At 35.8% G+C, this 13429-nt stretch overlaps 1 protein-coding gene across 5 annotated transcripts in view; it reads left to right on the forward strand.

Annotated features, from left to right (window-relative positions):
• EFL1 (elongation factor like GTPase 1) overlaps positions 1–13429 on the forward strand; it is an 83582-nt gene that overhangs the window by 41294 nt on the left and 28859 nt on the right. For all 5 annotated transcript variants that reach the window (XR_014229199.1, XM_082321919.1, XM_082321918.1 and 2 more), the window contains exon 16: positions 12527–12658. Coding sequence is in view for 4 of the 5 variants with exons in the window: in XM_082321919.1 (XP_082178045.1) it covers positions 12527–12658 (132 nt within the window). In the remaining variant the exon portion in view is untranslated. The remainder of the gene's footprint in view (positions 1–12526; positions 12659–13429) is intronic.

Raw genomic sequence — 13429 nt, forward strand, 5'->3', positions numbered from 1 at the left:
GTCAGCAGAATGTTAGCCAGACTGATCTGGTTTCTGAGGGGGCAGTGGTGGGGCATGGAGACAACTTAACCTGTTTCAGGACCGTGAGGTGTTAGCTCCACTTTCCATATGGACAGGAGGGGAAAAAGGTCTCTTAACTAGTTTTGTAAGATGCTGATTGTTAAACCTATACTTCTGGTTGGCTTCGTCGTGCCATAGGAGTTTCGCTGTGATTAATATGTTGATTTGCTTTTTCTTGGCCAACATGTTAGAAGCAGTGTCTCTTAGAAACGCATTAATGCTTTCTTAGTTGAGGGAGTGAAAATTGGGTGAGAAGGAAAATTGCCTTTTTATTCTGTTAGTTTTACTCTCTTTATTTAGTATCCTGAATTAGATCACCCAGAGTCTGACAAATGCTAGTGCTGCTGCTGGGAAGCCAGAAGTGGGGGCAAGCTTGCTCTTTTTGATGGCAACTGGCTGCTAGATCATCCTAGCTGTATTTGAGATGGTGTTCTTAGAATACTTTTTGGGTTGGGGTCCCTTTTCCTTTTATCCTCTAATGCAAATGAATCACCCAGTGACTGGTGTTATTACTGTTGAAAAGGAAATTAAACACTAAGGGTTTTCCAGATGTGGAGATGTTAAAGCTCCAAGCTCCCTTCCTGGTGTCTTTTGTCAGTATGAGGCTGATGCCTGTTTTTAAAAAATGAGGAGTGCAGTGTTGGGGATGTTGTAATTGCATATAGACTGATGGGATGTAAATAAAATTAAATCTTATTAGTTACTTTTTTGCAAAGGGGCATTAAAAATCAAGATTTCTCTTCTCCATTTTGAAATAGAGGAACATTTAAAAGCCCAATTCAATTATGTGGTCCTCTGTACTAGTCTTAAGAATTCTCGTATCTTAGGAATGATCTGTATATTTTTTTCCCATTTTCTTCTTGACCTAGAGCTAATAAAAGTTAATACTTTGCAATCTTTTTAGGAAGTCAGAGTTGTATGGACTATGAATTACAGTAATAATTCTCAATGATACATTAACGGAAGTAATCAGAAATTAGGGGGGAAATGGCAGTCTTTTTTCCTTTGGGGGGAAAAAAGGTTGGGGGGATAAGGAGTAGCAGTCTTATTTTTTAGGTATTTTTTTATGTTTTAAGTAGACATGATTTTGGTATGCTTAGTTTCCACAGATGCAGACTGCCAGAAATACTTAATGTGATTCTGACTTGTAAAATTCATGATTCAAATATAGTTTTAATTTTGTGGAAAAATGTTGTGTTTTTTCTTTTTTTATTGCTGTCACAAAAACCTATTTTAACCAGAATAATGAAGGTCTAGCAAAATATTTTCTCCAGATTTTTATTTTTGTATTTCTTAGGTACTTTTGTCAATGATTAATGTGTATGTTTTGGAATAACTTTCTGGAATTCCATCTTTACTTTTCACTAAAAATTTGTCACTGTTCTAGCTAAATTTTATTTTATGTGTTTGGAGCATATCTCTGCCTTTCAATCTGAGATCACTAGTAATGGCTCAGCCATAGGTTTTCATGTGGCTGTAGCTTCTTTATTTTTTTTTATTTGAATGCATTTTCTGTTTATTCTGGAATTTATTTTGCTATTAAATTGCAGCACATGATAAATAACCTATTATCAGTAACTTCCTAGGCTGCTGATATAACAAGTGTATTTAAGGCATTCCCTGTTCCTTCTCATGCCATCTGTTTGTACACCCATTATGTCAAATAGTCCTAATCCGAGGCATTGGAAAGGTGCTTTCTTTAGTTAGACTCTTTCTTCTAATTAATTATTCCCCAAAATATTATTGCTTGTAACTACAAATGAGCTGTTTAAAGGTTTCTTTAAGCTTGAAATCAAATTTTATATTATTCTTTATCTTTCTTGAAAATTATTGTATTTAAAATAAACATCGACTTCTGCATAATGTAGACTGAAATGATCCATTATTCATGGCACTTTGGAACACTTCAAGCCATATTTCCCAAGGCAACAAAATAAGCAAGCAGAAATCACTTACAGGCAGATGTAAAGGGGAAGCGGGGGGATTGCCTTTAAAGGAAAGCATTAGGTATTGGGTCAGGTCTTGGAAAATTGGATTTTAATTAGTTACTTGCATGTCTTCAAGTTAACAGGATAAATGGTCAATGACTTAGTAAGGCATTTACCACAAGATATTGTACACATTTGGTAATTGGTATGCTGCTTCTACTTGTGATGTCTGAAATATCCTAGTAACTGATTAGTCTGTCTTTGCATTTACCTGATGTATTGAATGATAAAAGCCTCATATTCTTTTTTTTAACTGATGAAATGTAAATCAACTATATTGGGATTCTACAGTTAAACAAATTCTAAAATCAGCACAAGGATGGATGAAATTTAATGAGCTTTTAAACTAACTACCATTGTCTTTTGTAATTGGCACTTCTCGTAGCAGATTCTAAATTCCCCATGTACCTAGGATATGTAATGCAGAACTTGTAGCAATATGTTCATGTAGCTTTTTCTAGGCAAACATGACAAAACCTCCAAGACTTCTACAGATTAAAATGAATTCCTTGCAAGATCAGTGCCTGAAGGCCTCATTAATTTTAACACCACTTATAATTGATTCTGGGAAGTAACAGATGTTACTTATATTTTATAATCTTCAATTTAAGAAAACTGTATACATGAAGTCTGCCCATTTTCAGGACACATTACTAAAACCGAATAAAACCTAAAATGGCATTTTCTGTTAATGGTCGGTTGGTTGTTAGACTATGCTGTAGCTAGTCAGATTTATGAAGAAATCATTTGATGTTATTGATCTATTAGCTGAGATTAGTTATTTTGCTCTGTTGTGGGAAGCATTTGGTCAAGAAATTAGTAGAATTCAGTTTGCTATTGTGCTCAAAACCCTAATAAACTTTAGATCTTCCCTCACTTGCATCTTGCCTCAAGTACTCTCATAAAAATATTAAAATATTGTATGGGGTATTATGTCTTCCCAGTCTCTACTTAAAAATAAACATTGAACTTTACTACATTTTTAAATAGAAAGGCTTTGCCTCCGTCTCTTTCCTCTAATGTTAAACACTTTTCATGCTCAATCTGATAGAGCATAATTGATTCAATGATTCCCCTCTCACCCTTGGGCTGCTTCCTCCCCCTTACCTGCTTTCTGAAGTTCTATATACATTTCAATGTCGGTGAAATATGTTAGAAACATTATAATAGACTAAGGTGAGAAGTGATTAGAACTAAAGCAAGAAGAACATTTTAATAGACTAAGGTGAGAAGACCTAAGAAAATAGGATCCTATTTTAATAGATTTCCAGAACTGAGCATGTGTGCGTAGCTAATGTTATTAATGGTGGTCCTGCAAAAGAGTAAAGATTTCTCTACTTTTTTCTAATGTAACTTCTACGATATATTCAGTGAGCCAGAGAGGTTTATTTTAAAATATTTTGAATGTTCTCCTCTTTAACATCCAAAATATAAGCAGTATGAACTGTGTATTTGCTAGAGGACTGCTGGAACATAGAGATTTGTCTTGTTCTTTTGCTACTTTGAGGGTGAAGGATCTTAGGTCTTTTAGTATATGTTCCTTTTGCAAACTTAATTAGGTATTGATATCAAGCCTAACTAAAGCATTCTACCAAACACTTCAGTGTTTTCTTGGGGTTTGTTGACATTTTTTCATGGATAAGATTTATAATTTATATATTTATATAAATTTATAATATATTTATAGAAATTTATATAATTCATAATTATGTACAAAACAGCTTTATGAAGGGTCAATAGCCCCATGTTTTTCTGTCTTCTGCGAGACAGATGTCAACATTATAGCTGAAGTCTTGGAGAGTTTCACTATAGGAATTACAAACAAAAGAACTCTTTTGTTAAATACTTTCCTCATTGAACCAGTAGAAATCATCAGTAGATGACTAGCATGTGTTTATCTGTGGGATAAAGTAGGGAGGCTTCCTGGAAATATTCAGAGCTACACCTGTGAGACATTTCTCATCTCCAAAAAATATATATATTCTCATTAGAGCGTGTAGTTAATGCTCTGTTGTCTGGAAGGCTTTCTTTTTCCTTAGAGGATTGCTGGGCAAATTTTTTTCCCTTGCATAGGATGTTTCATATGCATTCAGCTGATGTTTTCCAGTACAGTGTGCAATTTCATGAATTTATTCACGAAAGCGCGTTTACTACTACTAATAAAAAAACCAACAAATCAGTATTTCAAAGGACTTTTAGATTATCAAAGTAAATATATTGAAACAACCATTCCTAAATTTCATTTGTTTGGGACAACAACCATACTGAACTGCCTCTGAAGTTCTGGTAGCTGTTAAAAAAAAAAACTAAGTAAATTCAGATGTGTTGCTGTCAGGTTAAATGAAAATCATTTATTCAAAGTAATTATAAATCTAAAATTTGGTTTGTGTTTCAGAAACCCTTGAAGAGTTTTGTATGGTGCTAAATGCTTTCCACATGCAGTAATGGAAGTATTAATTTGATATACAGGCTAACTGAAGTGAGTTCCAGTGCCTATGTGGTCACACTGTACAAAGATCTGTCCACATATTTACTGTTGTTCTGTATTGCTGTTTTCAAGTGATGTCAGGTTGAGCTGGTGTATGGAAAGGAATGACAATGTGTGGGCTCAGGCGAAATATATTACATGCATACTGCTGAGCAGAACTACTACCATTTTTGTAAAACCACAAAAGGTACCATTTAGTGCCTTTATCAAGAGCACCTTACAGTTAGAAGATTAAAGTAACTTAAATTGGAGCAAAGGGGTTTTATTCATTTATTTATTTTTTGTGAAGCTATGAGTGCATTGATTTCATAATACGTAAGGAGGAATGGGGGCAGGTTACAGACCTAAGCATGACCTTTCTTTTTAAGTTTCTGTGTACGTTTAACCATAAATATTTAAAAATCAGGATCATTTACGCCAGTTTTGAGCTCCAAAAATTAGTATGGCATGACAAATTAAATAATTTTGTAGCACAAGAAAAATATCATTATCTGAAATACTTTCATCTTCTGTATTTATTTGCCTCATTAAGCAACTTAAGGAAATGAGTATTTCATTTTGACTACACCTATTTGTAAACCCAGAAGTCAAATTTGGAATGTTAATTGATTTTGGTTTAATTCTATTTACTTTAAGGTAAATTTGTATTTTAGCAAGCAAATTCCTGACTCGGCTTTGGCGTCTGCTTTTTCACAAAGACTGAATGCAGGTAGATCTCTATCCATTCACTTTATCGCTTTAAATATGTTACTATTTAATGTACAGATTTTTTTTTTTATAGTTTCCTTGAACTTGTTTTTAGTCTAGTCTGAGAAAAGTATAGGAAAGTTTATAATTACAATTGCCAACTCAATCAACAGTTAGGAAATGTATGTTATCATGCAATCTAAATATTTAATCAAATACATGGTATTTTTTTTCCAAAGAATCTCAGCAGAAGATAAATGATGCTTGTTTACTCGTTATATATGTTTGCAATCTGAAATTATAATCGTGCAATAGGAGATTTTCGTGGAACATGCTGTTAGATCATGTTATTTCTTTCCTTGCAGTTCTAAAAGCAGTCGGTTTTGTTCTTCGGACTGCTAGTTTTTTTCCTACTGGAACTCAATGGGGTGCCCTAGAACTTTTTCATCTCTTACTACTTGATGATTCAGTAGTAAAACATTGAGGTGCTTGTGTCAAAAGTTGCTTATTGCATTTTGTGTCCTATCGCATGATTGTGTCCCTTGGGGAGAGGGAATTTTGTTATAACAGTATTAATAATATGGCTGAGTTTACTCTCATCTAATCAGAAAGTTATGCTCAATTTGCCCTCAAACTGCTATGAACCTAAAAGTAAAGTTCTACAATAAAAGTATAACTTAACACCTTTATATTGAGGAACTGAATTCATGTTTCTGCTTGTTAATCTCTAGCACATGTTTAGGTAGAACTTGTTTCTTTGAAACTCATGAAGAAACTGGGACAGAGGCTTCTACAGTCTGTTGGATACTGGTGATTTTTAGAGATTCGGCTCAAAAAAACCACGTTGAGAAAGAGGAAAGGAAATACAAAAGAAAATGTTAAATTAACTTTTTCTGTAGAATGATTGGAAAGTATTGAGAACAGCTGAAATCATGCACATACTTCACAGTATTCTGTTTTCCATATAAGCAATTTCACTTGCCTCAGAAGCAAGTAAGAACAATTGAGGGGGAAGCGCACAATTGCAGATGAGAAGAGGAGGCTCACCGGCAATCTGTGCTAACATGTGGTCTGTATTATGGAAAAAAAGTTGATGAAATCTCAGCTAGAATGTGGTCTGTGTCTTGATTTACATTCCCTTCCTTCCCAGAAAGAGTTTCTAATATAGAAGGGTCAAGTTCTGCCCTCAGATGTCTCTGTGCAGTGCCCATGAGACTCAAGAGAAACATGCTTAAAATCTGAGGTGATAAATGTGTAATACAAGGTATTCTTAAGCCATAATAGCTACTTGTCCAAAGTTCCTACAGTTACCATTATTTAGTCCCAGTAATTTGTAAAACATTTTAAGACTCCTTAAATATAAAAGGTTAAAAAAAGTTACTATTGTAACTGAGTTTAATCCTACTAAAAGCGAGTTTCCCCATGCAAAATCCATTCTCTTCTTTGTTTTTTTCCTTTTTTTTTTTTTTTTTTTAAATTAGGGATAGTAACACAAGGATGGAGGCTGATACTTAAAGTGTACATGGAAACAGTGAAGCAATATTAGTCACTTCAATAGGTAACAGTGTGCTAATGGTATAATCTTTTCTAGGCTTATGCTAGATATTGGGAAAAGGAGAATTCTGTAGATAGATTAGAAAGAGAATGATGATTGATATGGAGTTATTTTCATTAATTTTTTGATGATTTTAACATCATTTGGCAAATACATTTTGCCTTTCTGTTTGTTTTAGTTGGCTTTTAGCCTATTTAAGGAGAAACTGGAAACATCTAAGAGGCAATCATATTTTCAAGGTGGATTTGTGAATTCATTTCCTCATGTGTGTTTTTTTTAAAGCACCTTTTAAAAATATTTCTTTTCAAATGTCTCTCACTGGGGAGGAAAAAAAAATATTTGTATTACTGCCCAAAGAAAATTATAGAGGTCTTGGCCTGTTTGTACGCTCCCTTTGAAACAAAAGGCACATGCTCGTTTTAAGATTTCAGACTGTGTAGATTGACAAAAGTTTGCATCACACCTCCTTTTACATGACTTACCAATGAGCCTGCATGGTCTTTCTTCACTGCTACAGAGTGCAGTGCATGAAGCATTTAAACCAGGAGGCTTTGCATATTGTAAAGTCTTAATCTTTCTAAACAAACAATGTTGATAAGAAATGATATATTTCAGTGGAGACAGAGCCTTACTGTGAAGATTAACGTTAGCTTTTTGCTTTACTTAGTTCCTTATGGTGTTAGTCCAAAGCTTGACATGTCTCCATTCCAAAGCAGCCAGGGATTCTTAAGTGATGATATCATCAGTGAGAAAAGATAAAGATCCACTGAACTAATGTGCTGAGGCTAGTAACAATGTGGCAGAAGTTAAAATTTAAACAGCTTTCATTCTTCTTTGTTTGATTTTCACACTGCAAACTAAATTATTTCCTTATCTGATTGAAAAAGTTATGTATGGTGGTGGTGTCCGCTTCATTTTTTGCATCTTGAAAGAACATTAAATGCTAAATCTTTCTACATCAAAGGAAACTAATTACATATATCTTGAAATGGATCTATTATGTGTTCAGATCTTTATAGCTGAATTCAGCTGGAAAAGTGTACTTTATCTTTAAAGGCTGCAAAATTAGTGTCTAAGGTGTAGTGGTTACCAGCAAGGCACAGAAGCAAAAAGTAAATGGAGACTTGTCTTAGATCTCCTACTCCTCCTGAAAATTTCAGTCGTGATGTTCTTATCTGTTTTTACCGTTCAGTTTCTATCATGTGGTAGAAACACTGGTGATACAAACAGGTATATACTTGATTTAGTATTCTTATCTTCTAGGGCAAGTAATAGAAAAGACTCAACAAAAGGACCTTTGTAAATCTAACGTTTCTCCACCTGTGTAATAATTCTCCCTGATGTACACCAGAATTTGGTCTACTTTTAAATGACAAACAAGCAAACTCAGAAGGTATTTCTTAGCATTATCTCACAGGCTTTTAATGAGTTCCTTGTCTATTAAGAGAAAGTCTTATATTAAACCTATGGATTGACAATTACTGTTGAAATAACAACACTAATACTTTGAAATGTGTTTATTTTTGGTCACTGTGAATGACTTGTCAGAGTAATCTGAATATAACCTATGTAAAACGTAAGCAACCGGTTACATTTCTATAAATGGGGATGATACTCTTAATATATGCTAGCAAAAATCAGTTTGATAAACCATTATGTGTAGGATTGGCTTCTTTAGGACAAGAGATCTAGTCTGATACTTACTATCAAATCTCATATGGTATCCCTCGGTAGCTTGACTTTGCAGCATGGGTGTCTTGCTTTGCAGTTCTTTCCACTGTAATCCCCTTAATCTCACCGGGACTATGCACAAGCAAGAAGGGTACTTACAGTAGTAACTGTTAAGTAGATATGGCTCTTTGCCTTACATTATAAAAACTGTAAAGGTGATTTGACTCCTGACTGGGAAGAAAAGGCTTTGCTACCAAGCACAACGTTAGAAGTAGTGTTATACAGTATATAGCAAAGTATGTGATATATTTCTAATAAGGAGTTTTTAATAAATTCTTGTGTCTTTAAAGTTTACACACTCCCTCGAACAGTCAGAATTCAACATTTTCCTTAGTATGGAAATTAGGTGACACACCCCAGGCAGAGTTTATAAAAAGAAGCAGTTGCCTCATCAAGTTAATACTCATGTTTAAAAATTCCTATAGACATTTTTAATTCCAGCTTCTCTTACAAATAAATAAATAAAAGCAATGTACAACAAACTGCCTACTGGTGTGCATGTTTGTGTGACAGACTGCATACTTTGTAGACTAGGTTGTTCTTTGAGAGATGACTATTCAAAAATACTTGCAATGCTTTTTAGTATTTCATTCTTTAAGCGAACCTAAAACAAAAGGCCAGTAGTTTGTCTCACCTTCCTTGCTTAAGGAGTTTTTTCTTACCTTTGGTTCCTTTCTTTTTGAAAATTATTGTACTACAAAAAGAAATGTGAACTAAAATGTGTGTGTTACAATGATGTCTGTCTTCAAGAGCTGAACAGAACAAATCAAGGGCTGAACAGAACAATTTTAAAACAGGAGGCTTGTTTATAAGCTTAATTTCGGAGTGGCTTTTCTAAGTCTGTTCAAGTAATTAACATTACTGTACATTTGAGATCTATGATCTCAAGTAGTATGTGTAAATTTCAGTGGGATGAACAATATGTAAGTTTAAGATTGATGTAGCAGCATAATAAGTAGAATTCTTCCATTGACGTATCATGTAGTACTTTGGAATTAGTTATGTTACATCTTCATCTTAATATTATTCAGAAAATACATTAGCGGTTACTTGATCATAATCATATTATGCAAAAATAGTGTCCAAGAACCTTTAATCTTTATGGACTTTTTTTGCCAACATTCATTACTAAGGATTTATAAATTAAATAGATTCATCAGGGCTGGACTCTGCTCTGTGCTAGCTCACATAGTTAAGCAATTAAAACGCTCAGGTTGTAAGCTTAACAGATTTTCATGAAAACTGACAGATTTTTTTATTTTTAGTGTATTATTTTTGCCAGACACTAGTATAATTCATGTACTTTTACCTTTAAATGTGAAACAAAAGAGCAGAGAGCTTTAAGTTTTCTTTATGGTAAAAAGAGTACTGTAATGTGTGTCAAGAAAAGAGTGAGTCTATCTGAAGTAAGATTTGGTAACTTGATTTCTCTGGTTCACATTACACTGTGAAAAGGAGCTGTTCACCTCCCACTCTAAATCATTTTCCTTTTACCAGCTGGAGAAGATCAGAATAAAATGGACCCATCCCTTTTCTTGGTCCCTGGTGGTGATGAGGATCCAGCATTTGTTTTTCATTCAAACCACATGTTGAATAAGTGAAAAAGAGGAAATACATGCTGGTCATAGGTCAGGTGCAACACAGAGTTTATACAGATTTATTTTCTTTGTAGCATCTGCTATCTTGCATTTAAAGCTGTTGCATGTTGCTATGCTTCCAGTCATTTTGAGGCAGGTTTTCTTAAATAGTGACATTTTGGGTTTTGGCATATCCTACTGGCCAGACATTCAGCCTTCAGAGTTGTAGAAACAGCCTGATTCTGCAGATGATAACTCTGCAGCAGACTGGCTGTTCAGAATTTAAACTCCTTCATGATCTCATAGGGTGGAAGCTGACCCTCTTTGTTTCTGGCCTCAAATAAAGAAGACTAAGCCAAAAAAGAACCTGGAAAAGTATTAGGGTGATAATGGGGAGCTGAGGTGAAGAACTTGTCTGGTTATCATTACTTGGGCAAGTTAGGAGGAGGAAGGAGCACAAATATACAGCAATCTACAAATGCAAATTTAATTTTTAAGCGGGCATAGATTATCATAGAATCGTTTAGGTTGGAAAAGACCTTTAAGATCATCAAGTCCAACCATTAACCCAGCACTGCCAAGTCCACCACTAAACCATGTCCCTAAGCACCACATCTACCTGTCTTTTAAATACCTCCAGGGATGGGGACTCAACCACTTCCCTGGGCAGCCTGTTCCAATGCCTGACTACCCTTTTGGTGAAGAAGTTTTTCCTAATATCCAACCTAAACTTCCCCTGGCACAGCTTCAGGCCGTTTCCTCTTGTCCTATCGCTTGTTACTTGGGAGAAGAGACCGACCCCCACCTCGCTACAACCTCCTTTCAGGTACCTGTAGAGAGTGATAAGGTCTCCCCTCAGCCTCCTCTTCTCCAGGCTAAACAACCCCAGCTCCCTCAGCCGCTCCTCACCAGACTTGTGCTCTAGACCCTTCACCGGCTTTGTTGCCCTCCTCTGGACACGCTCCAGCACCTCGATGTCCTTCTTGGAGTGAGGGGCCCAAAACTGAACACAGCACTCGAGGTGTGGCCTCACCAATGCCGAGTACAGGGGCACTATCACCTCCCTGGTCCTGCTGGCCACGCTATTCCTGATACAAGTCAGGATGCCATTGGCTGCCTTGGCTACCTGGGCACACTGCTGGCTCATATTCAGCTGTCTGTCAACCACCACCCCCAGGTCCTTTTCTGCGGGGCAGCTCTCCAGCCACTCCTCCCCCAGCCTGTAGCGTTGCATGGGGTTGTTGTGCCCCAAGTGCAGGACCCAGCACTGAGCCTTGTTGAATCTCATACAGTTGGCCCCGGTCCAACGATCCAGCCTGTCCAGGTCCCTCTGTAGGGCCTTCCTACCCTCCAGCAGATCGTGAACTACAGGTTTTTGTTTTCTTGTAATAAGTTACATGTACATTTAATTTATACTCCATTAGGAGTACTGTGATGCTCATTGCTTATGAGGGAGAATCACGAAAAGTGACTGTATATATCAGTATTAGCTTTCTTTGTTGTCTTTATTACTTAGCCACTTCTGGTAGTGTTTTTATAGCTCTGACTAAATTATGAATGATGTCCTGTTGGCTAGGAATTTGAACACAGTAATTTCAAATCGTCTTAAATGTGCCAGCCAGCCAAAACTAAATATGCATTTACAGCAGCTATTTTGCAGATTTATAGCTAGTATTTTTTTCTATATTTTTTTCTTATCACTACAGTTTAAGCTCAGTTTTCTCCAACTTGCCAGCATTATAAAATATATTAGGATTAGAATTAATAGCTTACTATATGATAAGTTAAATTTTACAAGATTCAAGTTGCAGAAAAGAGGAATCCCAAATGGGCATGGAGGGGTGCGAAGAGGGACAAAAAAAAAAAAAAAAAAAAAAGGCATTCTTCACAATAAGAGTAATTAAGCACTGGAGGAGCTTGCTGACAGAGGCTGTGGAGTCTCCATCATTAAAGGTTTTTAAAACTTCACTGGACAAGGCCCTGAGCAACTTGATCTAACTTTGAAGTTAGCCCTGCTTTGAGCTGGAGGTTAGACAAAATGACCTTTGGAGGGCTCTTGCAATCTAAATTTTTCTAAATCTAAACCACCAAAAATAAGTCTGAGCTGTACAAAGGATTGGACATATTAGAAGGGAAAAGAGTCCTCATGTCCTTTCTCTTCTTCAGAGTTATAAACACGCCTTTTTAAAATATAGAGGGAATGCAGTGGGAACTGTGAGACTGAATATCAAATGTCACACCAGAGACTTGAGTACCCAGATTATGCACAAATATTTTAACAGATATTTTATATGAACAGTGAGGAGTTTTTGAAACTGATTTTTGTAATTAGAATAATTTCAGCTTTTTTTAGCTTGATGATTGTGCCTTCAGTCTCATTTAATATGACAGTGCATGATTTTTTTGTTGTTTTGCCTTTTTTTTTTCCAATTTCTATTAGGAATAGGAGGCCTGCAAGATTTTGTGCTGAAGTCTGCAACACTGTCAACGTCGCCAGCTTGTCCACCGTTTACACCTCTCAACTTTGAAGCTACACCAATTGTGCGGGTAGCTGTTGAACCGAAACATCCAAGTAAGTTTAAAGGAGAATGGGGATGGTAATGCAAATTCAATGTGGTAGCAAAGCAGCTTCCCACCCTTAGTGATTTGGCTAGTTCATGATCTATCCCCTGAATCAGAGACTGACGCAGTATAAAACGAATACATATGTTCCCTAGAGGGCCATACTTCATTGTCCTTGTGAATTCTTCTAGCTGGTTAGCTCATGTCTCAGTAGGTGAGGAGATACAGAAGGCTTTGTTGTGCCCTTTATGGTCAGACTTAGCTGTTCCACAAGTAAGATACTACGTAATGCTAAAGGTTCAGTATTCCTTTACTTTGAAGGTAAGTATATCTTTGGGTTTGTCACTTCTGCTGACATTGTTTTATGCTACATCATTAAGCTCGTGGTAAAGATTTGCAGTGCTGCTTCTAATTGATTATATTTTCCCCCCAAACAGAGAGTAGTGTATCTCTGGCTATATTTGAATTTCAGCCCAATTTTCATTTGTTGTTGTAGTGTTAGTAGAACCAAAGTAGTTGGCTTTCTGTTCAGTTACAAAATACTTTAAGATTACATGTTTTTTAGAAAGTGATTGGACAGCTTAGCAGCTATTTGTTCCGCATGTCTGAATAACAGATAATCATGTATTGTACATCCTGCATTTGTTAAAGCAGTTTTGAAAGTATTGGAAATTACTAGTTCTACTGAGTGTAGTATTAAGTTGAAAATCTTAAAGGAATGTAATTCTAGAACTACTGACTGATTTCTGGGTAATTTTTTTTTTCCTTAAGGAAATGAAGC

The sequence above is a fragment of the Platalea leucorodia genome, assembly GCF_965183815.1.
Source record: "Platalea leucorodia genome assembly, chromosome: 9".
Classification (NCBI taxonomy): domain Eukaryota; kingdom Metazoa; phylum Chordata; class Aves; order Pelecaniformes; family Threskiornithidae; genus Platalea; species Platalea leucorodia.